The sequence below is a fragment of the Nannobrachium achirus genome (assembly GCF_963921795.1).
Source record: "Nannobrachium achirus genome assembly, chromosome: 24".
In the NCBI taxonomy this organism is placed as follows: Eukaryota; Metazoa; Chordata; class Actinopteri; order Myctophiformes; family Myctophidae; genus Nannobrachium; species Nannobrachium achirus.
The window spans coordinates 41,016,482-41,043,431 of NC_137831.1; the positions used below are offsets into that span (position 1 = coordinate 41,016,482).

General features: G+C 41.9%; 1 protein-coding gene across 1 annotated transcript in view; it reads right to left on the reverse strand.

Annotated features, from left to right (window-relative positions):
* Window positions 1-5,213: 5,213 nt before the first annotated feature.
* The window catches only part of igfbp2a (insulin-like growth factor binding protein 2a), a 62,775-nt gene continuing 41,038 nt past the window's right edge, over window positions 5,214-26,950 (reverse strand). The window contains exons 3-4 of the mRNA XM_080720624.1: window positions 9,563-9,703; window positions 5,214-6,363 (exon numbers count right to left, since the gene is read on the reverse strand). Coding sequence (XP_080576750.1) covers window positions 6,205-6,363; window positions 9,563-9,703 — 300 coding nt within the window. The 3' untranslated portion in view covers window positions 5,214-6,204. The remainder of the gene's footprint in view (window positions 6,364-9,562; window positions 9,704-26,950) is intronic.

Sequence of the window (26,950 nt, forward strand, 5' to 3'; positions counted from 1 at the left end):
CGCTTTGAAAATACATATATTCAAGGATTTGCACACATTTTCACAACTTTTTCAAAAAATAGCAGATCTACAAGCTCGCAGCGCAGCACTCGGTGCCGCGCTGTGAGCTTGTATATCTGCTATTTTTCACTGGTTAAAGCATTCAATAATTCTAGGCCTAAATGGGTTTTAACCCGTTCATTTGCAATCAACCAGATTGTTCACTCCCCGGTGACTATGTATGTAGCCATGTTTGAGGTGAAAGAAAACAACAGCTCGATAATTCCGTAGATGATAGAAATAAATACACACACACACATACAGTATATATAAAACGATGAGCTCAAAAAGAAAGGCAACTTGACTTCGGTCCATAATATCTCCCCTTTAATAATATCAATTTGTATTGTGTTTTGACTTATTACTGTGGGAGAGTGCAATCATTCAATGCATCAAGCAACAAAGGTGAACACCAAAAGAACAGTATTGCAGGCCTGCCGGGCCATTTTGACCATTTTTTGGAGGGGCGCTACCCTCACGTTTGGCTGTGTTGCTCATTCCACGAATGCCATATCCTTACAAGCTGTACCTCGTTGTAAAGGTGACAACGATAAAAATGATATAAAACACAATACAAATTGGTATTATTAAAGGGTAGATATAATGGACCAAGTCAAGTTTCCCTTCTTTTAGTGATTAGTTTTTATATATATCGTCACTGTCGGGCAGAAACCTCGTATCTCCAAGTTTCAAATTTGTATGTTTTAGTAAGTAAAGCCCTGCTTCATCATACAAGGCCATCGCACAAAAGTAGTGAAAACAGCCGATCTACAAGCACACAACGCCTCAAGCACACAACGCCTCGCGGTGCGAGGCGTTGTGTGCTTGTAGATCAGCTGTTTTCACTAGTTTAGTTCATTTTTTACATGATAAATACAAAACTAACGGTTTTGGACATACAAGGTTTCCACCCGACAATGACGATATGTATATGTGTGTGTGTGTGTGTAAGTGATATATATTGATAATATTTTGTGTATTGAGTCAGGGTGACAAGCTATATTAATGGTCAAATTACTTAAAACGATAAGCCAGATTTCATGTACTGTAAATGTGGCTGAAGCTTCATTATCCTGCTTTTGTAATTTTGTATTGGAGCTGGCTGTAGGGAACTGAGTATGGTGGAGTTCATGTAAATATAGGGAACTCAATGTGGTAATGTTGATATTAGTCTTGCGTAGCCAGACAACTATTCCACAATCTCCGAATGCTATATAGAGTCTGGAACGGCAGCTCCTGAACGGCGAGTATCGGAAGTAGCCAGTGCTGCACTGAACTGTAGTCCCATTGGAAACATAACAGAAACACAATAGCTCAGACAAAGTCATTCGAGCGGCCTATTCTTGTTATGGATGTATAGTTTAAGAAAACGTTTGAAAACATCATGGAGGTAACACCAATAACACCAGAGAAAGACGAAAATAAGACCCCCAGAAATATTGAAAGGAGACATAACGCTTCCAGTAGGACATGTTATTGCTACTGCACCAAGGGAGCGGTTGCGTCACATCCGCTTTATCTCGCACTCATCGTTTCTATTTCCGTTTGCCAGACTGTATGCCGGGAGCATTTGCCCAAATCGCGGAGGCAACAGTCTGGCCTCGCGAGACTACGTTGATATGAACTCCGTACGGGAGCTGGCTCTAGAGAACTCAGTCTGTTGAGGTGGTCGATTTAGAGAACAGAAAAAAACAGCCTCTTATAGCTCTTTTGTCCTAAAGCTTCAGCCCTTGCAGAGCACTTTGCCACGTCTGTCGCTGGATAATCTAGACCAGGGGTCTTCAACAGGGGGGCCGGGACGCCTAGGGGGTCCTCAGAGTTACTGCAGGGGGTCCTCCAAATCTTCCAATCCTTTTTATATTAACAACTTGAACCCTAGTGTGACTGTCCATATTCTGAAAGCTGTAGCCAAAAATAGCAGATCTACAAGCTCACGCCGCCTCGTGAGCTTGTTGTGCTATTCTCGGCAATGAGCTTTGGTGTGGAGGGGAAAAAGTACAGTGTGAAAGGTCAGGTTTATTAAGTATTGACGGTTCAAGTGGTTAAGTATCTGAAAACACAAATTGACATGAATCCAAAATACACTGATGATTGTGCTGTCAAACAATGAAACTATATGGAATCTATGAAAAGGTTGTGGGGGTCCCTGCTTCATCTCTCTCTCTCAACTAAGGGGTCCTTGGCATGAAAACGTTGAAGACCCCTGTTCTAGACCACTCCAGATGATCCACGCATGCTATTTCTTGTCCAAAAAGTGAGTGGGTCCACCAACAACGCAGTGTGTGTTAAGGGTTGACATTCTTTGGCAATGCCAGTCCTGCCAAAAGAGGCATTCCCTTGTCACCTGACGTTGATATTCGGGCCTTGTCACCCTTCACCAACCTATAGTATCATAGTTGATGGCTTACCTTTGCACAAGAGTGGAGTTCCTGTGGGAAATGTCCAAACATTAGATATTGCTGCTCTTTGAGTCGTTGGCTCTAGCACACTAACCCTATAAATGAATAAGCAGTCAAGATAAATAAACACTTAATGGTATATATACTGTATAGCAGTAGTGTATAAGGTTGGTTATTTGGTACTGAATATCCTCTTGAAATAATGCAAGAGGCCTTTTTCTCCTGTCCCAGCAACTGTTAACTGCGTCATTAAAGGACAACTTTGTTTTTTTTGAACAAGGGTTCATATTTTAGATAGTCATTAGAGAAAGAAAAGATGAGTGTTCAATTGTTTTCATTTACTTCTTTCTATCTTTTTAGTGATTTTAACGATTTTGATTTGGGCATGCATGCATGTGGCTAAATATGTCTTTTATAGACACAATAAGCCCATTCCCAAGATGAACTGCAAGCTTTCATGGGCAGATGTGACTTATGGGGGCTGGTATAAATAGCAACAAAGAAATTGCCGGCTTATTGTGTCTAAAAAAACATATTTAGCCACTTGTACGCATGCCCCCAACCACTGAAATCAACACACTAAAATGGCTAAAACGATAGAAAGCCGTAAATGAAAACAATTTAACGCTCATCTTTTCTTTTCTCTAATTACAATCTAAAATGAACCCTTGTAGAAAACCAAAGTTGCCCTTTAAGAACTTTTGTGTGTGTGTGTTTGTGTGTGTGTGTGTGTGTGTGCGTGCGTGTGTGCATGCGTACGAGAGAGTGCATTCCCTCCTTCACTCTCACATCCAGTCAGTTCAAATCAACTTGCTCTCACTAGCCAAGCCAAGCTAAGAAAATCACGGTGCTGTGAATTTTCCTACATAGCTCGCACGCAAATCATTATGCAAAACACACTCACGTTGTATATCTTTAACCTAGCTAATATTGTGACTTCCGGCCCGGTTTTTCAAGCCTAGAAAAGGTCTCCCAAGTTCGCATGTAAATTCAAGTGCCTTCCATCTCACGTCGCTTTGAATTGTGATTTGCATGGAGAGCCATTTTGTGAGCCGTATAGGATGGTTTTATTTTCCAGTTGCCTGCCCAGAAAGGTTATGAATACTGTATGTTCCCGTCAAGAACTGTATATGAACAACATTGCTCTACTTTTCAAAGTATTTCACGTCTTCAGTTAGAGTCTTGACACTCAGTTCTCATTTAACCACTTAAACCTAGTATATTGGACCCCTACTTCTTTTCCTCTATACCAAAACCTCTTCAGCTGAAAACGGCTGATCTACAAGTTCACAATGCATTTGCGTTGTGAGCCTTTTGGTGGGCTATTTTCCGCCTAAGGTTCACCCCAAAATGGGGACGCTATAGGGTTTGGGGGCAGACCTCCATTCAGAAACACCCCCACTTAGAAACATCCCCATTCAGAAATACCCCCACTGAGGTTAGGTTTTAGGTGACACCTCCATTTAGAATAATGGAAGGCAATCTTCTGAATGGCAATGTTTCTGAATGGAGATGTATACGTGGTCAAGTAAACGTGTGTGCAGTTTACTGCCACATCCGTGACATGGACGTTGGGCCGATCGGCCTAATCTCCGCAATTTACTTTCATGCTTGTTATGTTTAATGGATATACATGTTAAATGCGGTGACATTTCATACATTGCAGATTCTCAAAAGGTGACAAAGATCAATGTGAAGCAAACAGTGAAATATTTATCAGGTGTGTGTATTTGATGTACTCATTTCTTTTTTTTCCTTTTTTGTAATGACAAATCACTTATTTAAATAAAGTTCCAGTACTTGTGAGGTTGTGTCGTGTGCAAATTGTGTTTGTTCGTTTCTTGTTTTTCCTCTGTGCATTTATGTATACCTGTCGGGTCATTGAATTTAAGTGGATATGGGACATATTGCATTGTCAGTGACTATTTGTCACAAGTCAGTTGTAGCATAATGTGGGACAGGTTATCAGGGGCGTCACAAGGGGGGGGAAAAGTGGGACTGAGTTACTAGGGCCCAAGGTGGAGGGGTCCTTAACTATTTTATACTTTAGCTATGAAAAGTCGTGAAAATGTGTGCAAAACTTTGAATATATGTATTTTTTAAGCTAATTTCTTTTTTGCTTCTGGGGGTTTCCCTGGAATTAAATATAGAATATATGAAATGGGGGTCCGTGGCCAAATACATATCATTTTTTGGGGGTCCTTCACATGAAAAGGTTTGAGCACAACTGACATAGAAACATAGGTTTTTCAAAAAACCTTAGAAGGATTTGAAACATTCAAAGACTTGCACAGACTTTCGCGATTTTTCAAAAATAGCAGTTCTACAAGCTCGTGAGCTTGTATATCTGCTATTTTTCAATAGTTAAAGCACAAAATATGAAGGAATCCTTGTACTCAGGGCCCAGAATTTGGTGCGAGACCCCTGCAGGTTATTAGTCATGGCAAAATAAGCCATAATAGAGGTTTTATAAAGACTTCAGGAGAAGAGATTACTACGTGACGGACTGCAACTCTATGATCTCTTCCACACAGATCTTTATAATTCGAATCCCCTATTGTCATGCAGACGCGAGGCATTTCCTTCGGCATTACAAGTGACAGTAATGTTACAGTCTTTTGTTGGGGTGGCAATTTCCCTGGTAACCACGGAAACCCACTGCCCCAAACATTCCAGGGCAGACAGTCACCCCTTTCTAATGACATGCATTTGCAGATAATGACGGTGGTTCGACAAAGCCAAGCACACAAACCAAAAACCCACGAGCACAAAAGGTTTATTTCTCATCTTTTTTTTAATAGCATTACCTATTCTATGACATTCAAAACACGGCGTGGTTTTAATAACACTTAACTATATTAATACTGTGTATTAACACGAAGGGGTTGTTCGAATGCCCGTAAGCATATGAAGTGGAACAACGGTGTGCGAGCGGAAACACTAAACACTAAATATTCTGAAGGCTTTGCGTTTTTTAAAAGACACACATAGTACAAAACAGTGATGACAGGGCAAGTCTGAGTAGTTCATGCGGTTCACGATGGGGGTAAAAGCGGTGTCCTGTCGCGGACGAGTCGACCTCTAGCGACGATTATACCTACGGAAAAAGGCTTGCGTGGAAGTCAATGTCATCTTCGCTTCTTTCGTCCCCTAAAGGACCAGCCGGTTAACAAGTTCGTGTTAGAAGAATGCAAGCCACTAGCACTTTTGTGGTGGTTAAAACGTAAATAGCGCAGAGAAGTGTCCTCAGACAACCTACGGTCACATACAAACAGAGATAATGTATAGCTTACTCAGATGTTTTCAAATACTTTTTTTTTTTTTTTTCAAAATCTGAAATACTTTACTGTTTGTTTCTCCCTCTCTCTCCCTCTTTTCCCTCACCTCCCCATCTCTCTCTCTCTCCCTCCCTCTTACCAACTCTCTCCCCTTTGTCGTGGTCGGGTGAAAACCTCGTATCTCCAAGTTTCAAATGTGTCCGTTCTTTCGCAAAGCAAAGCCCTGCTTCATCCTACAAGGCCGTCGCACAAAAATAGTGAAAACAACAGATCTACAAGCACACAAGGCCTCGCGGTGCGAGGCCTTGTGTGCTTGGAGATTGGCTGTTTTCACTATTTTAAATCATTTTTAAAATGATAAATGCAAAACGAACGGTTTTGGACGTACAAGGTTTTCACCTGACAACGACGCTTTGTCTCTCCCTCTTTCCCTCACCTCTCCCTCTCTCTCTCTCTCTCTCTCTCTCTCTCTCTCCCTCAGGGCCGTACTATATTTGGGGCATGGCAGGGAGTTCCAGTTCCGATCCTCCAAGGTATTGGCTGCAGTTGGGGTCCCCCCTCACGGTGGGGGCCGACGGTAGAGGCCGGCCGGTGTGCGGGTTGACGCACCAGCACTCGCCCCGCTGGCCGTGAAGGGACATCTTGCACTGTGGAAAAACACAAAGCGAGTTTACTGTTTCCAGTGAGTCTGCATTAGCGACTGCAGACTGTCACGACTATGACATTTTACATGACGATTAATTGTCACTCAAATAAAAGAGTTTTTGTCGTTGACAATTACATTACTGTTTGGCTTGTAGGCTTTGAAGTTGCACATGGCAGATATGACACATAACCTAAATATACAAAGGAATTATGACATATTTGACAACTTTACACTTAAAAAATCACACCCGTGTGAAGTGGAGCTGTGTGTGTGTGTGTGTGTGTGTGTGTGTGTGTGTGTGTGTGTGTGTGTGTGTGTGTGTGTGTGTGTGTGTGTGTGTGTGTGTGTGTGTGTGTGGATCATGTGTACCGATTTTTGTGACATTTGAAGAAAATATGTAGGAAAAGGAGCAAAAAGTGTGTTTTGGAGAAAATTCAAGATGGCGGAAAATCTATCATGGCGCAAATGGGCGTGGCCTATATGGGGAGATGCGTCATGACCCAAGGAATCCAGGGAAAAAATATTTTTAATTTTCCGACCTACGGTTCAAGAGTTACAGGCCAAAACGTAAAGTGGGGTGTTATGGCGCCACCATGCGGCCAAATGACACAATTATTTTTTATTTAATCCTTGAAATCATTATGAACCTCCTCTCCAAGTCTTGAAACTCTAGCCCCTATGGTTTGCGAGAGACAAATAATTGAATGTGAGTTTTTGCGATTCCCATTATAAGTCAATGGGGAAAATTAATTCACTAATCAATTAATATCAATTAAACTATTGAACCTTTCTCTTAGCAAGTTACTAGCCCACGATTCCCGAGTAAGCCGGTCGATTTGACATATGGCGCGAGTGTGTGGTGGCAAAACTGTGGGACTAGTAGCGTGCCGAAGTTCAGGCTACATACACACAGACACACAGACCCACACAGCCACGTATAGGGAGCCTGTGCTTCACACAGCTCCAAAAAGAACATTAATAGTGGAAATAGCCGATCTACAAGCTCACACCGCGTCGCGATGCGACGCGCTGTGAGCTTGTAGATCTGCTATTTCACTATTTTTCAATATGGAAACGATTATGACGATTATGAAAAATAATCGCGATTATGTGAAATAATCGTGGTTATGACTCTGAACCCTTATTTGCTCCCGATGTGCAGAGCCTTGCATGCTTTCCCCCGCCATCGGTGTGTGAATGGGTGAATGTAAGGCACAATCTATGTAAAGCGCCTTGGATATCTAAATGCACCATTCTTTATTTATTATATGACGAAAATTTTTTGTCGATTACCTTTTTTCACTGATGAAAACGAGATAAATCTAAATAAAAGCTATAATGACTAAAAGACTAAATAAATTGACAATTTCGTCAACAAATAAAAACTATACTAAAATGTTAGGGAGGGACTAGTGCAGAGGAGATCCAGTAGAACTAAATGACGAGTAACTTTGTTTGGTTGTGCTCCGGTGTTGCAATCTGAAAATAGCAGATCTACAAGCTCACAACGCGGCTATTCTCAGCATGCAACCAAGTGTAAAATCAGACATTGCGACGCCATCAAGGCCTGCCAAAATACGGTTTTGCCAACAAAATCATCTGTAGGTTTAGTCGACTAAAATCTTATATTTAGTCGATTAAAGAGACTAAAACAAAAACATTTCAGATGACTCAAATATGACAAAAACTAAATGAAAATGTATTCAAAAGACTATGACTGAAACTAAATCTAAATTTGCTGTCAAAATCAACACTAGTCTGCATAGCCTTGCTCATATTTCCAGTCACTTCTCCCCTAGGTATATACATTTTGGCCTTTTGAAAATAGCCAAGTTGACAAGCTTGTAGATCTGCTCTTTCTAAAAGATTTGTATACATTTGAAATCTTGAAATGTGACATTCTGCACAGCTAAGTACTTTCTACTTTTGCACTTTAACTACATTTTGATACCAATACTTGTATTTTACTTTTACTCAAGTACATTTTGAATTCCGGACTATTACTTCTAAGGGTGCCCTCACACCAAAGTACCTATGAGAGTGGAATCCGCGTTCCGCCAATGCATTTCAATGAGAGTGAAGCGGTTTCATGCCAGCAGAGGATTTCTGCAAAAAACGCTCCCTTCTCATTGAAATGCATTGGCGGAACGCGGATTCCACTCTCATAGGTATTTTGGTGTGAGGGCACCCTAACAGAGTACTTACATTGCAGTACTGATACTTTTACTTGAGTAACAAATGTGAGTACTTTTCCCACCACTTCTCAGAGTTATGGGGGACTGGGGTGCTTGGTCTAAATCAGTGGATCTCAACCTGTGGGTCGAGACCCCCAGGGGGGTCCCCACATTATTTTGGAGGGTCCCCAGATGATTAGCTTAATGTGAAACATTGTTTTATCACTCAACAGTAAACAAACCAACATAAAGTTTAAGTGTATAGACTATAAGAACAGGGGTCTTCAACAGGGGGTCCGGGACCACTAGGGGGTCCTCAGAGTTACTACAGGGGGTCCTCCAAATCTTTGTATGATAGAAGCATTTTTTCTCCTTTTTTATATTAACCACTTGAACCCGTGGGTCCATATTCGGAGAACTTTAGCAGAAAATATATGAATGTATTATATAATATTTTCGACAAAGATGTTGTGTAGAGGGGAAAAAGAGGGGAGTACAGAGTGAAATGTCAACTTATGTATTGACGATTCAAGTGGTTAAATAGTAATAAATCTGAAAACACAAATTGACATGAATCCAATATACACTGATGATTGTGCTGTCAAACTATGAAACTATAAGGAATCTATGAAAAGGTTGTGGGGGTCCCTGCTTCATCTCTTTCTCAACTCGACCCGTGCTATAGAGGGTATCTTCACATTTCTAAAGTGACTTTTTAATACCTCTAAAACTAAAAATTAAACATTGGCCAAATTGTCAAATATTAGAGGCAGAAATTGTGAAAATAGCCTTTCTACATGCTCAGCACAGGCGTTGTGAGCTTATAGATCTGCTGTTTTCACAACAGAACCATGTTATACAAAATGTAATGCCTCAACTCTTAGTGCTCGTCAGGGTGGTGGGGGGGTCCTCAGTTAAAATATGATTATTTTGGAGGGGTCGCTGCCTGAAAAGGCTTGAGAACCACCGGCCCAAATGAAAATCCTGCTTCTCCCAATCTCATTCACCCAAATTCACGGGAGTCACCTGTTTGAGGTTATACTGCCCTCTCTTGTCACAGTTGGGGATGTGCAGGGCATAAAGGTCCTCCAGGGGGCCTCTGTTGTCCCTGAAAGGCATCTTGGATATCCTCTCCAGCACCTGGTCCAGCTCCTGCTGGCACTGGGTCTGAAACAACACCGAAACAACGACAACAGCAATTAGTTCAATGATATTGTCGTTGTCGGGTGGAAACCTTGTATGTCCAAAACCGTTTGTTTAGTATTTATCATTTTTAAAATGATTTAAACTAGTGAAAACAGCCGAGGAGCGAGGCGTTGTGTGCTTGTAGATCGGCTGTTTTCACTACTTTTGTGCGACGGGCTTGTATGATGAAGCAGGGCTTTACTTTATGAAAAAACATACAAATTTGAAACTTGGAGACACAAGGTTTCTGCCCGGAAAATTCAAACTATTTGTAATGATCACTCGCTTGCAAAAGCAAAATATCGTACCGTTTTGGCTTTGTATCGTATCGTTTTAAAATGCGGTAATCGTATCGCATCGTTTTGCAATGCAAATAATTGATTGTATGGAAACTAAGTATTTGTGCCTTGTATTTGTAAAATTAAAGAGGAAAAAAGAAAAAGAGGGGTCTAACTACTTCTCCATTCCATATAGCTACTCTTGGTCTATCGATAAATCTGTGTAATCTCTGTGTTCATGTCAAGGTGGGTTTGTCCATATACTGTATGTTGAAATATGATCCATGTATTTGCTAGATAATCACAGCGTTTACTTCCATAATAATGGATTTTTTACACGTTTTACAAAGATTTAATTTCTTTGCAAAATAGCCCCTGTTGAAGACCTCTGCTATAGAGTCTATAGAGACTATACATGTCAATCTAACCAGTGTGACTGGTTCTACAGACAGGGATCTCCATATATGGGCATAAAAGGGATTGTATGTGGCCAATGTGGCCTCTCCATATATGGACACAAAAGGGATTCTGTTAGTGTGGTTTCCCTGACATCACAGAGCGTGATGACAGTCAATCAACAATAAAAGATCAAACCAAGCATTACCCAGGCAGACCGACAGACAGACAGACAGACAGATACGGTCAAGATGTGACGGTTCTCATACTAAACTGAATAAAATGATGTCAGTACTATTATTATGACGTCATATTGATGGTATCAGGGATAGAGTTGAGTTGAGTTCTTTTGATTTACCTTTCATCATTTGAATTGTCGGTTATACTGTCTTGTATTTTCATTTCTTTCTTGTTGCTGCACCTGCTTTAATACTTTGGCTAGTGGAATTCCCCTCAGGGATTACCCTCTCCTCTCCTCTGCACTCCTTCTTCTGGCAGTATTATTATTATATCACAATAAATAAAGGTAGCATAACAGTTTAAAACAATCAGCGGTCTTCGACATTTTTCAAACCAAGGACCCCTTAGCTGAGAGAGAGATGAAGCTGGGACCCCCGCTACATATTGTATACATTTGTGATGCAGATTACACTATTTCATGAATTTCATAGATAGCTTCATAGATAGACTTGTTTGAGTATCATTGTGTAGAGTTTCATGTTAATGTGAGTGTTCATTTTCAGACAGTTAACCACGCACTTAAACCCTTAATACTTAGAAAACTTGTACTTGGTCTGCCCCTAGGGGGTCCTCAGAGTTACTACAGAGGGTCCTCCAAATATTTGTGTGATAGAAACCTTTTTTCCCTCCTTTTATATATGAACCACTTGAACCCCAGCATCCATATTCTGAGAAATAGCAGATCTACAAGCTCACTTGAGCTTGTAGATTGGCTATTTTCGGCAAAGAGTTTTGGTGTAGAGGGGAAAAAGAGCAGACTAAGTACAGAGTGACAGTTCAAGTTTATTAAGTATTGACGATTCAAGTGGTTAAATATCTGAAAACACAAATTGACATGAATCCAAATCCTATGAAAAGGTTGTGGGGGTCCCTGCTTCATCTATTTCTCAACTAAGGGGTCCTTGGCCTGAAAACGTTGAAGACCCCTGCCCCAGGGGTCGTGTTGAGGACCCCTGTTCTACAATATAAAGACATATGTGCTGTAGGTGCCACGCAAGTTGTCGTTTGTACAGTAAATAGTCAATCTCTACAAGCTCAAAACACGTTGTGATGCGACATGTTGTCAGCTCGTAGATCAGCTATATCTTCGGTTTGCAACGGAGTGCGCAAAGGAGAACCTAAATCAAATGTTACGTGTTTTTATGCATGCACTTCATGGGTTGTTGTGCTTTTCCCCCTCTTCCCTGTCTCTCCTCAGCTCAGGTCCAGCCCATCGCTCATTCCACCAGCCATAAAATTCCGCCTCACGCAGGGGCGTCACAAGGGGGGGGGAGTGGGACTGAGTTCCTAGGGCCCAAGGTGGAGGGGGCCTTAATTATTTAGCTATTGAAAAATAGCAGATATACAAGCTCACTGCGAGCTTGTATATCTGCTATTTTTGTGTTGTGTTGTTGTGAAAGTTGTGAAAATGTGGACAAATCTCTGAATATATGTATTTTTTAAGCGAACATTTGTAACTCAAATTCTGCTTCTTAGAGTTACTAGGGCCCAAGGTGGAGGGGGCCTTAATTATTTAGCTATTGAAAAATAGCAGATATACAAACTCACTGCGAGCTTGTATATCTGCTATTTTTGTGTTGTGTTGTGTTGTGTTGTGTTGTGTTGTGAAAGTTGTGAAAATGTGGGCAAATCTCTGAATATATGTATTTTTTAAGCGAACATTTGTAACTCAAATTCTGCTTCTTAGAGTTACTAGGGCCCAAGGTGGAGGGGCCTTAATTATTTAGCTATTGAAAAATAGCAGATATACAAGCTCACAGTGCGGCACCGAGTGCCGCGCTGCGAGCTTGTAGATCTGCTATTTTTGTGTTGTGTTGTGTTGTGTTGTGAAAGTTGTAAAAATGTGGGCAAATCTTTGAATATATGTATTTTTTAAAGCAAACATTTGTAACTCAAATTCTGCTTCTGGGGGGTCCCTGGAACTAAATATTTTGAGATGGGGGTCTGTGGCCGAATACATATCATTTTAGGGGTCCTTCACATGAAACAGTTTGAGCACCACTGACATAGAAACATAGGTTTTTCAAAAAACCTTAGAAGGATTTGAAATATTCAAACACCCCTGGCCTCACCACTCATCAGTTCTCCAATCACCTCCAGCCACCTCCAATAAAAAGCACACAATGCAGCTGCAAGCTTCACCCTTGCTCTCTGAGAGCTAGTTTCTTTTTGACCCCGTTTTCGTCTTTGTAAGGCATTTCTGTTGTATGGGGAAGGACATGTAAGTAGTTGTTTTTCTGTTAAGCACACTCGTTTAGAGTTGAGTGTCAAGCCACTGTAGTTTTAGTTGATAGTTGGAGTAGTACGTTTTTAGTTGTCCATTGTATTGTACCTCGATCTGTTCACCCTTACAATCTCAATCAAACAACAAATCGTGACCATCAGTTTCCTTTTCCATTATTATTTTTTTAAATTCATACATTTATAACCCCATAGAGCAAGGGTCTTCAAAAGGGGGTCCTGGACCCCTTGGGGGTCCTCAGAGTTACTACAGGGGGTCCTCCAAATCTTTGAGTGATTGAAACTTTTTTCTTCTTTTTTATATTAACCACTTGAACCCTAGTGTCCATATTCTGAGAACTTTAGCCAAAGATAGTAGATCGGCTATTTTCGGCAAAGAGTTTTGGTGTAGAGGGGGAAAAGAGCAGACTAAGTACCGAGTGAAATGTCAAGTTTCATTAATTATGACGGTTCAAGTGGTTAAATATCTGAAAACACAAATTGGCATGAATCCAAAATACACTGATGATTGGAATCTCTGAAAAGGTTGTTAGGGGGTCCCTGGCTCATCTCTCTCTCAACTAAGGGGTCCAGTGAGTTAGGCTTGGTGGCAGGCCACCACCAGTGTCCATTACCCTCACATGGGGTGTGACCAACACTAGGGACGTGCAGAGAATGTTAGGCCCCGTTCAGACGACAACGCTCTTCAGAGAAAACGGCGAGGTCCCGGGACTTCGCCGTTGCGTTGTCACGTTTTATCCAGCGTTTCATCAGGCATGAAATGATGTAGTGTCCATTTAATTTCGCTAGGTGGCGGTGACGCAATTCAATTCAAAGGAGCTTTATTGGCATGAGAAAACATAAGCACATTTCAAAACATAATAAAAACTGTTGAAAATGGGGAACATATAGCCTATACAGTTGGAGGGGGTACAGCATTGTGTAAACAGAGCTACTGTATGTCACATTGTGTTGTTATGTACAGTATAGGGTATGAAGCTTTTTGGAAGAGCATTTCTATTTTCTTTTTCTTTTTTGACGCACGGATAGACGATTCTACTTCCTTGTTTACCATTCACCATGGTAACGTGGCTGCAGTAGGCTGTATGCGAGCCTTGATATCACATGTGTTGTCGTTTCTTGTGTTTCCCACTGTTCACACGGTGACGCGAGGGGAGGCAGTTGTCAGCTTTTCCACCCCAAATTCCGGTCTTTCTTCGTTCCGAAAAATGCAGTTGTCGTCTGAACGGAAGGCATATCTGACTTTTCATTTCTCGTTGCAACGCCGCCGCGTAAACGACCCCTAAGAGAGGCAGGGTCTGAAATTTCTAAACGGAAATGAAAAAATCTAAAATGGCAGACCTACAAGCTCACAACACGTTGGTTCCCTGGTTCACATGGGGGTGCGACCAACACCGTGGTCAAGGGCATTCACGAATAGTGATTTTTAGTATTCGAATTATTCAACCTGAAAGTATTCGAATAGTCGAATATTCGACAGGACTGGCCAAACTGTCAAATATTAAGTAAGCAAGAGGCGAACATTGTGAAAATAGCCGATCTACATGCTCACAATTATATGGGTAGGGCTGTCACAATTATTACATAATCGTCTAATCGCAATTATTTGACATAATCGCAATTATTTTGTGATAATCGTCATAATCGTTTACATGTCGAAAAATGTCTATATATGTTCAAACATAAAAAAAAAAATGTGATGCGACGCGTTGTGAGCATGTAGATCTGCTATTTTCACTATATTTATCTGTGGAACCGAGTCACATTAAATGTAATACCTACAATTCCAAGTGCTTGTCGGGGTGGGGGTCCCCAGTTCAAATATGTTTATTTTGGGGGTCACGGCCTAAAAAGGTTTCAGAACCCCTGGTATAGAGCATTAACAAACTCATCCACCAGGGGCATTGACAACTCATTCTTATGACTTCTTATCTAGCCAAGCTTTATAAACTATACATTTTTTAAAGAGAAAACAATGAAAAGAAAAAAAAAGCGATTATTCGACTTCGGTGAACAACGTCGAATAGTGATTTTGATATTTGAATATTCGGTGAATGCCCTACTGTGGTCAGTGGATGCCGCCGACCCTGGTTACGTCCACTGATAATTCAAGGGACACGAAACTGCAATGGCGCCCAGCCGTTGACTTGTCTAAACAACCCGCCCTGCTGCCTTGCATAATTAAGACCTTGGTCACCCACACAGCTGTTTTAGTTTATCTTGGCTGATTACACCTCTTCTAAGGACAGTTTTGGCTGTGTACAGGCCGTGCTCGACTGCCATCTCCCCCTAACTCCTTAATGTCAGTTTTGTTGCACCTGTTCGGGGTCAGGCCAACTTACGACTCTCTTCTTGGATAGACGCACCTTGATGAGCTCAGCGAATTTGCCCCGAATTTGCGCCCAAATTCAACCTGAGAAGAGATCTAATCAGCGACGTAACTGAAAACACATGTGCGGATAACCAGGGGCTTTAAGCCATTTAGAACGGCTACGCATTATTATTTTATGCTTTAACTTTAAAAAAAAATAGCAGATCTACAAGCTCAAAATGTTTACCCGATTTTGACCCGATCCTATTCTGAATCCTTCTAAGGTTTTTTGAAAAAGACATGTTTCTACGTCAGTGGTTCTCCACTCTAACCTAACGCGGATCAGTTTGTGTAGGCAGATGGGCGGGGCACGGCGAATCTCTCCGCGAGTCTCTGGCCAATAGCATGCGTTCTCCTCCCCCACCCCCCTCTGCTCCTCTGCTCAGCGCAGAGAACGCTGCTGCGTCATGACGTCAACACATTGGGCGCGACGCTCTCTGAACTCTGAACTCTTCTACACTTCCTCCAACAGTGATCATAACGCGATCACCCAGGCTTCTTTTTCTTCCTATCGCCAAAAGAAGCCTGGGTTTCCGAGGCTAGTGGTTCTCAAACTCGGTGCCGCGCGGTGAGCTTGTATATCTGCTATTTTTCAATAGTTAAAGCGTTCAATAATTCTAGGCCCTAAATGGGTTAAAGAATGAGGCAATTCTCGTTTGTTTGGTTACCATCTGGGCTTGCACTATGACACTGTATCTTATATGAAACCACCGCAGGAACTGTGCTAATCACTCATTCTCATTTGCCCAGTCCTTTGTTGGATCTGCATTCAAAAGGTCTTAAGTGCGTTTCCTGAGGATTATTAGCCACATCTGTTTTTCCAGAGGTCACCCTCTGTATTGGCCAAAGTAATAGGAATTTGTCTACGTTTGCATATCCCACTTCTAGAAATTTTACATGTGCATGAACAGCTAGGGCTGTCACAATTATTACATAATCGTCTAATCGCAATTATTTGAGGTAATCGCAATTATTTTGCATAATCATCATAATATAATCGTTTCCATGTTGAGAAATGTTAGTATAGTTTCAAACACTTTAAAAAAGTAGTGGAAATAGCAGAGCTTATAGATCGGCTATTTCCACTATTGATGTTCTTTTTTAAGTATAACGTTGTCATATGCCAGTAATTTCTTTGTATATTTAAGTTATGTGTTAGCCTTACATTAATCCTCTCCTGTAGTAGCTTCTGCTTTGATGACGTCTATGGCTACAGGAGAGTCTTAACGCTTTGACAGACAGGTCGGGAGTATGGTCTGCAAAACTGCTACTGCGGCTCTACACATGCATACATGCGAGACATATCTTCCGTACAAGTTCTGCAAGGTGTATGCGACTTGTACGGTAGCCTTGTTTAATGTATAAGTCCGTATTGTTAAATAAAATGAGTTTTTACCAAGTGTGTGTCTTTTCCAAATCGAGCAGCTCTGGTCTGGTTAAAGATGGCTGCACTTATCACGTGACGTTCATCCATTCCCCCATTCGTTCATACAAGGACATGACGTATGTGTATACGGAATAATGCTTCCAGCCACCAACGGGCGCTGTTGCAGCTAACATTGTAGCAAACGAGGAAAAGCTGTACACTTGGTAAAAACGAATTTTATTTAAAAATACGGACTAATACATTAAACAAGGCTACCGTACAAGTCGCATACACCTTGCAGAACTTGTACGGAAGATATGTCTCGCATGTATGCATGTGTAGAGCCGCAGTAGCAGTTTTGCAGACCATACTCCCGACCTGTCTGTCAAAGCGTTAAGACTCTCCTGTAGCCATAGACGTCATCAAAGCAGAAGCTACTACAGGAGAGGATTAATGTAAGGCTAGTTATGTGTCATAATTGCCATGTGCAACTTCGAAGCCTAAAAGCCAAACAGAAATGTAATTGTCAACGACAAAAACACAAGTTGTTAATCGCAGTTTAGGGGGTTCCACACTACGTGCGGTCACCGCCTCCTAGCAATTCATTTTCAATGGGAGGCGGGCGGCTTTTTCAGCCGCACAGCAAAGTTTTGGGGCTGCGAGGAGAGCGGGCGCTGTCCCGTGAAATCCCCGCGAGCGTGCTCGTTTGTGCATGCGTACGCGGGCGGTGAGAGATGGATTGTGTTCATCTTTGTGAAATACCGCGTGGCGTTTATTCACTGAGCGAGTGTGTTTGTGTCTCACCGAGGCGTGGCCACCGCTGATCCTAGCGACAGCCCCGACGGAAACCGCCTGTAGTGTGGAGGGCACCTTATTTGAGTGACCATTGAGTGACCATTAATCGTCATGTAAAATGTCATAATTGTGACAGGGAAATGTCATAATCGTGACAGCCCTATGAACAGCAACATTCGTTTTTTTAAACTTAATTTTTATTTGCAGCTTGTCACATGTACATCACTCACTCCATATTAAACATTCGTGGTGTCGTTCTGTTGGGTTATAAATTCAGTTCATTTCTCAAGGAACAGTTCTTCTTGTATCCTGAGTTTGTGTGTAAATCTCTCCATCAATGCACAGCCACTGCTCACAAGTTGGAGGGTCACTTTTATACCACAATCTTGTTATTGCTTTTTTTGCTGGCTACCAGCAGCGCCTTGACCAGATACATGTCATCTCCATGTGTGTTTTCCTAGATGCAGTACCAGGGGCGTCAATTGGGTATGGCAGGGGCATGCAGCTGCCATACCCTGGGTCCAGGGGGGAACATAAAAGTTACTTTTAAATATAAATCCATGAATGTCTCTTTGTCTATCTGTGCTGGTTATTATGTTGTTAAATTACAGTAAACTACAAATGCAAAATTTTACAAAATGGTCACTTTAACAAGGTATTATAATGATATTTTCCACACTTGTATTCTTCCCATCTTGACAAAATGGTATATTCCCAGGTTTCGTAGGTCAGCTGCACAGGTGCAATGCATTATTGTTAATTGTGGCACGTTTACTAACATGCCAAGTTTAGCTGCACTTGAACAACCGTTCCAGGCATATCCAGCCCAAGAAACCGTAGAAACGGGGGGGGGGGGGGGGGGGGGGGGGATGTTATACACTTCTTAAAAGAAATGTATCATGCCTGTTGCTAAGGTATGGCAACATGACTGACACCAGTCATGTTGCCATACCTTAGCTTTTTCTGAACTGACGTCACTGTACAGTGCCACACTTGTCTTTGGTATTTCATATTTCAATATCTCCTTCATTACTGACCACACATCATCCCAGTACTTGTACATTTTTGGACAATTTCCAAAATATATGTTCGTGGTCAGCGTCCATGTATCCACATCATCTCCAGCATGGTTGTTTCTCTGCTGTGACTTTTCCTCTGATCTTTGGAGTTATGAAATATCTAATAACATTCTTCCAGCAAAACTCCCTCCACACTCTAGAGCTTGTGGCCATGCACTGTGTCTTACACCTATTATACCAGTCCTTCTTGGCAATCTGCAATTCCTAGCTGCTTCCCATTTCTCCTTGACATAGTCATCTTACTTGTCATCAGTCCCTGATAAAGGGCTGAAATTACTCTACATTTTTTTTTTATTATTGTAGGCCTGTATTACCATTATCTCAATTAGCGGGTTCATTGAAGCAGTTTTAATCTCTTTTACATAGTAGTCCCTTATCTGCAGATATCGGAAAAACTCATGTTTGTCCAGATCAAGGCTGGGCAATTATTTTTTCCATGGGGCCACATGAACAACAGAAAATATTGTGGAGGGCCGGTCCAAAAAGCAGTGCTCCCCGCAAGATGTGCTCCCTGCAAACTAAACATGTGGCTTTACCTCCAACTTTCAGTCCAATACTCCAATACTTAGCAGTCAGATTTGTGTTGAAAACCCGGCATTCGGCATCAACTTTTCTTTTTTTAGCCACAACTTAAAAATTAAAGAAATGCAGCTTTAGTCCATGCATTGTAATTTGCCATTAACCCTACAAGGGCAGGTCAGAGTGAACCAAAGCCCCAGGGCCGCGCAAGGCCCATGTCTGGTCCAGATCATATGTTGCCCGTAAATCATCAAAACTCTGCATCTGCCCATTCTCTATTAATGTACATTATGTACATATCGCTGTCACGCCCTTTCGTTCCCATTACTTGAATCCTTGGTCAATGACTCCTGTTTGAAGTTTGGGTCAGCCAGCCCAGGATCTTTCTTTCGTCTTCCAATTCATATTTCTTAACTATGGTATTCCAAATTTCAATTGTAAATTTAGTAATCGGGTCCAATTCTTTCTCTAGTTTTTTTCTCAGTTCTTTATTTGACACCAAATTTTGTATTTGGCGCCCTCTCTGATCCAATTCAATATCCTTCCATTTTGCAATATATCCTGGGTTACACCGGCATACTAGGAATCTGATTTGGGCTGCATTAAAGTATTCTTTCAAGTTTGGCAGTGCCATTCCTCCCTTGTCCTTGGGCAGCTGCAGAGTTTCCTATCTGATCCTGGGTCTCTTACCCTTTGATATGCATTTATCCCACTCAGCGAATTGTTTTTGTGGTACCGTTACCGATAGGGACTGAAACAAGTACAGAAGTCTCGCCAATATATTCATCTTGTTTATCTCTATTCTTGAACTGAAATCCAGACACAGTATTGACCATCTATCTAGGTCTCTTTTAATTTCCTGATTTACCTGTATGTAATTAGCGTCATATGAACAGCAACATTTGTGTGTGTATGCTCTCTGGGCCAGGAGTCTTCAACGTTTTCAGGCCAAGGACCCCTTATTTGAGAGAGAGATGAAGCAGGGACCCCCACACCCTGTTCATAGGTTCCATATAGTTTCATTGTTTGACATCACAATCATCAATGTATTTTGGATTCATGTCAATTTGTTTTCAGATATTTAACCACTTGAACCGTCAATACTTAATAAACTTGACCTTTCACTCTGTACTTAGTCTGCTCTTTTTCCCCTCTACACCAAAGATCTTTGCTGAAAATAGCCGATCTACAAGCTCACAACGTGAGCTTGTAGATCTGCTATTTTTTGGCTAAAGTTCTCATAATATGGACAGTAGGGTTCAAGTAGTTAATATAAAAAAGGAGAAAAAAACTTTCCATCACTCAAAGATTTGGAGGGCCCCCTGTAGTAACTCTGAGGACCCCATAGGGGTCACAGGCCCCCTGTTGAAGACCCCTGCTCTAGGCCAGTGGTTTTCAAATTGCGGCCCAGGGACCTCCAAGCCAAAGGAGGAGCAATAATTCAATTCACTTGAAATTATTACATAACAAAACATTTATAAAGAACATCTTTCAGTATCACCAGTATTAGCAAATGTAATCAGAACATCAGAATCATTTGAAATTGGTCTATGGTCAAATGAACATGTATTTGGGTTGGAATTAAGTCCCCTGCTCTTGTGCTCTAGTGACACCTGCCATGCCATGTATCCAACCATCTAGTATCTTGTCTTTGTCATCTATAAACATTTAAGAACAATTCACATGGTTCCATTTATACACACGCCACAAGAGGGCCTCTCTGACTTCGAGGTGAGGTGTGTGTGTGTGTGTGTGTGTGTGTGTGTGTGTGTGTGTGTGTGTGTGTGTGTGTGTGTGTGTGTGTGTGTGTGTGTGTGTGTGTGTGTGTGTGTGTGTGTGTGTGTGTGCGTGCGTGTGCGTGTGCGTGTGCGCGTGCGTGCGTGCGTGCGTGCGTGCGTGCTATATCCCAAGCCAGGAGTGCATCAGCACTTAGTGAACAACTTGTGCACTTTGGACAATCAGCATATTTTCATAGATGTGCATGAATTTCCACATAAAACACAGATGTGGACATGCGAGCACACACGCACGCACACACACACACACACACACACACACACACACGCGCACGCGCAGACTCCTTTCAGCAATGGCTAAATGAAGCATGTCTCTTGCCAGTAATGAATAATAACTGGTGCCAATGACCTCAGTTTTACCTCACCGTTTGAATCCGCCAAATGCCTGTTGGAAGTCCGCGCAGCGACGCGGGGCTAACGTATGATTTATAACCCATAACGTCATTATCAAATCATCTTCGTCTTTATTGACACATTTGGCTACCGAGCACCGTCTCCCTTGACATAAATGTCACTATGTTATATGGGCTGCATTAATCTGACCATTAAACCCATTCAGAACGGGTGCACATTATTGTGTATCATTACTTTTATGCTTTAACTATTGAAAAATAGCAGATATACAAGCTCACAGCGCGGCACCAAGTGCCGCGCTGCGAGCTTGTAGATCTGCTATTTTTTGAAAAATCGTGAAAATTTGAATTTTGACCCGATTCTATAAGTGTCTTTTGAATCCTTCTAAGATTTTTTGAAAAACCTATGTTTCTGTGTCAGCAATCTGGCTTAGCCATCGTCAAAGAAAAGGTCCTTTTCACTTAAATGGAGCTCAGTTGGTCTGTTCTTGAGAGACTACTATGTCAGAGGTTCTCAAACCTTTTCATGTGAAGGACCCCCAAAATGTATTTGGCCACGGACCCCCATTCAACATATCTAGTTCCAGGGACCCCCCAGAAGCAAAATTTGAGTTACAAACCTTCGCTTTGAAAATACATATATTCAAAGATTTGCAACACGTTTTCACGACTTTTTCAAAAATAGCAGATCTACAAGCTCGCAGCGCGGCACTCGGTGCCGCGCTGTGAGCTTGTATATCTGCTATTTTTCACTGGTTAAAGCATTCAATCATTCTAGGCCTGTATGCGTTAAACTGTCAACATCCCGAGGATCAAGCTACAACATCCGTAGGATCAGAGCTTTCCCCACCGAGGAGTCTGCCCGGCTCCTTATCCAAGCCTTAGACTACATCTCCGGGGTTCAGGGGCGTCACAAGGTGGGGGGGGGGGGGGAGTGGGACTGAGTTACTAGGGCCCAAGGTGGAGGGGGCCTTCATTATTTTATACTTCAGCTATGGAAAAATAGCAGATTCGAGGGCTTCATGGAGCAAAAAGGGCGTAAGTGACATGCTCAAACATTTTAGGACAGCTTTCCATTGATTGTAATACTTTTACGTTAATTAGAAACATTAAAAAAGTATTTTAAAATATATTCATTGAAGCCTAATCTGTGTTAAAGTATAGATTGCTTAAACATATAGCTTTCAATTAAATAATTACAATCAATGGAAAGCTGTCCTGTAAAATATTTGAGAATGTCACTTACGCCCTTTTTGCTCCAAGCCCTCGATGTACAAGCTCACGGCGCCGCGCTGTGATCTTGTAGATCTGCTATTTTTGAAAAGTCGTGAAAATGTGTGCAAATCTTTGAATATATGTATTTTTTAAGCGGACATTTGTAACTCAAATTTTGCTTCTGGGGGGTCCCTGGAACAAAGTATTTTGAGATGGGGTTCCGTGGCCAAATATATATATCATTTTAGGGGGTCCTTGACATGAAAAAGTTTGAGCACCACTGACAGAAACATAGGATTAAAAAAAAAAAAAAAAAAAACTTTAGGATTTGAAATATTCAAAGACTTTCATACATTTTCACGATTTAAAAAAAATAGCAGATCTCGCGGCGTGGCGTGAGCTTGTATGTCTGCTATTTTTCAATAGTTAAAGTACCCAGGGCCCATAATTTGGTGTGAGCTCAGACATCTCCGGGCTTGACTATCTCACTCAAACCCCAGCAACTGATCCAGAATGTTGCGGTCCTCCTGGTCTTCAATCCCCCTTCATTTTCATGGCTCCCCCCGAGTCTCGCGTAGCCAGACAACTATTCCACAATCTCCAAATGATATACTGTAGAGTCTGGAGCTACACCTCCTGAAATCCGTGTAACGGAAGCTGGTGTTTCCGTTCACCAAGATATATCTTAAAATATAATTTCTGCTAAGCAGCAAGATAAATATGCTTAGATGATTTTGATTTATGTTAGGATAAATGTGCGTGACTGTAAAAACGAAACGGAAATGGGGAGGACTTATGGGGAGGACTTATGTCAGAACTTATGTCTCCCAGACAGTATGACGGGAGCATTTGCAAATTGTGGGAGAGAACAGTCTGGCCACGCAAGACTATGTTCCCCCTAACTTTCCTTCACTGGCTTCCGGTTGCTGCTGCCCACGTCAAAATTCAAACCACTGATGACCTATACGTCGAAGTCTTGAAGGGCATTGCAGCCCCCTTCCCCCAGGACGTGATCCCACCCCTACAGCAGGGGGTAAAAGGGCAGAGGCTCGAGCCCCCTTTGATGTCAATGTGTGTACATGCCTGGTGTCAACACAAACACAATTAAATCAAGGAATGGAGCCTTGTGGGATATTTTTCACAAGCTTCAAAGATATGATTTGATCGGGTCAAGTTGACCGGGGAGATGTTGCCTGTGTGGGGGACTTGGAGAGGAGAGCAACAACTGTCCTGGGCTGGTAGGCAGAGATCAGATCAGATCAGAGATGGGATTATATAAAGCCTTACTGTTACACACAGGGGTAGGGGGGGGAAGTGGGAGTTACTAGGGCCCAAAGTGGAGGGGCCTTCATTATTTTATACTTTAGCTATTGAAAAATAGCAGATATACAAGCTCACAGCGCGGCACCGAGTGCCGCGCTGCGAGCTTGTAGATCTGCTATTTTTGAAAAGTCGTGAAAATGTGTGCAAATCTTTGAATATATGTATTTTTTTAAGCGAAGATTTGTAACTAAGATTTTGCTTCTGGGGGTCCCTGGAACTAAATATTTTGAGATGGGGGTCCGTGGCCAAATACATATCATTTTGGGGGTCCTTCACATGAAAAAGTTTGAGCACCACTGACATAGAGACATAGGTTTTTTTTTAAAGGATTTGAAATATTCAAAGACTTGCACAAATGTTCCAATTTTTTCAAAAATAGCAGATCTACAAGCTCACAGCGTGGCACTCGGTGCACACCCAGGGCCCATAATTTGGTGAGAGAGAGAGAGAGAGAGAGAGAGAGAGAGAGAGAGTGTGTGCGGGGGGCAGAGGTGTGGATTCTGTGGAAGTTTTCCCTAATTTGTTTTATTTGCAGTTTAATTGTCAAGATTCCTTGGAGAAAACAAACACACAACTGAAAGGTTGAACTGACAGGTTTTTACCATATGTTTGTGGACACCAAACTCGTGGCATTCTCGAATCCAGTGGAAACAATTACTCTTTCCACTAAACGCTCTTTCCCTATAGCTAAGCAGTCACGGTGTAATTTCTTAATTAATTCACTATGTTTTTTTAGGTAATAGACAACAGTACACATTAAACAGAGGTTTGCAAAGGTTATTTGTCAAAGATTGAATTACATTCTGCACATGTAAACACAGATACTCTGTATTGTTAGACATTAAAGGGGAAGACCACCCATTTTCAATATTGACTATGTCATTAATATACCTTAGAGGAGTTGTGTGGAAATTGAAAACAAGTTCCCCCCCTTCTGTGTTGCCTAGAACTGGAAGATTGATTTTGGGGTTTGTATTGTAAAGTACAACTTGATGACATCACACCATTGTACTTGTACTTTACAATACAAACCCCACAATCAATCTTCCAGTTCTAGGCAACACAGAAGGGGGGGGGGGGGACTTTTTTTCTATTTCCAAGTTATATTAATGGCATAGTTCAATATTGATAATGGGTGGTCTTCCCCTTTAACCGAATCTTCTGTTTGTCTATTTGTGTCATCAGCTCTGAAAACAATCTACAGGTGCTAGTCTACAAATGGAGGGATTATAACATGCAAGCTGAGACACTATTTGGACAGGTAAGTACTGCTGTACGTCGCCTGCATTTTCACATATTTTCGTAACTCCCGAAAGCTGTGTGACAGAGGCTGTATTGCACCCTGACTCCCAGTCATTGATAACATATTCCATTTATCTCTCAACCAACTTGAGCTCATCTGCAAGGCCAAGGGCCAGTTGAGTGAACCTCACAGCAAGAGAGGTAGATAGATAGATAAATACCTTTATTATCCCAAGGGGGAAATTCAGTCGGCCAGAGGCAGCACAGCAGTTAAGGTTACAGGAAGTTACAGGACAGTAAGAAAAATAAAAATGACTGTTGTGTACTGCAGCCGAGCGACAAAAACAAACAAGAAAGAAGAATCAACAATACAGGAGAATCAACCATACAGAGAAACTAAGTTAAAAAAATATAAAGTGAACAGTTGAATAGTAGTACTTAAAGTTTCTATAATGGATTAAAATGTTATAGCACTTTTCTAAGCATATTGCAAACTCAAAGCACTTACATTGGTCCATTCATTCAAACATTAGGAACTACTTATCAACGCAGTGCCAAAAAAATATACACATATATATATACTGTACATACGTTTCTGCACCAAGACAATAATACTTAAAAAGCGCAGAGCCAAAAAGGTGTCCAAAGTCAGTGCAAAAAAGAAGTGACTGGTGCCGAGTCCCGAAGAAACTGGTGCCACAGAACAAAAACGCACAGGAATGCCCCTCTCTGCAATCCCAAGAGGGGGGAGGGGGGGAAGTCATGATTTGGATGGCACAGGATGGAACAGTAATGTAGTATGTTATGCGCGTTGCAATCGCCCGTTCCGAGCCTCGGTACGGCACCTCCTCCGCCGTCTTGACCCACACTACGACCCGCCACAGCGACAGCGCCTCCGGTCCAAGTTACGGGGCTTTCACGGCGAGGGCGCCTCCGGCCCACGCTGCGGGCTTCCACGGCGAACGGCGCGTCTGGGCCTCCTGCGTCGAGCTTTGCGCGGCGTCGCGCGGATGCAGCATCGCTCCGGACCGGACTCCCGCAGCCACGTTCGCATGCATCCAAAGACGAAGTCCACGTAAACGTCTCCCATGCCTACGGCACCGACAGACTAGCGTCTCCAAAAATCACCAAGGCAACGAGCCATCGAGCCTCGTTACCCCAGGGCCACACGCGTAAGACAGGCTAGGCAGGTAGAGGTAGGCCGCTGTTTCTTATGTTCCTTTGTTGTTCCAAGGCACAGAAGGCCTCCCCAACTTTTCCGCCAGCCGGCCGATCAGAAAAACAACACGATAAGAAAACAGACTAAACTACTACATACTAGGGACAAATAGTGATTTTTAGTATTCTAGTTATTCAACCTCAAAGTATTTGAATAGTCGAATATTCGACAGGACTGGCCAAACTGTCAAATATTAAGTAAGCAAGAGGCGAACATTGTGAAAATAGCCGATCTACAGGCTTTGTGAGCAGGTAGATCTGCTATTTTCACAATATTTATCTGCGGAACAGAGTCACATTAAATGTAATACCTACAATTCCAAGTGCTTGTCAGGGTGGGGGTCCCCAGTTCAAATATGTTTGTTTTGGGGGTCACGGCCTAAAAGGTTTTGACAACTCATTGTTATGACTTCCTATCTAGCCAAGCTTTATAAACTATATATTTTTTAAAGAGAAAACAATAAAAAAATAAAAATAAGCGAATATTCGACTTCGGTGAACAACGTCGAATAGTGACTTTGATATTCGAATATTCGAATAGTTGGTGAATGTCCTACTATCAAACATATAATTTTCCAAATGTCTGTCTGTCTGAGTGTCTGTCTGTCTGAGTGAGTGTCTGTCACAGCGTTTCTCCTCAGTGGCTGGAGCAATTGATCTGAAATCGCATCACCATTAGCATATGAACACACCTGACATAACTGTGAAGCCCGTTTGTCACTTTCACAAATCATATGCTGTATATTAGCATTTTTATGGTGTATCTATATCTATTCTGCATCTAGCTTGAGGCATAT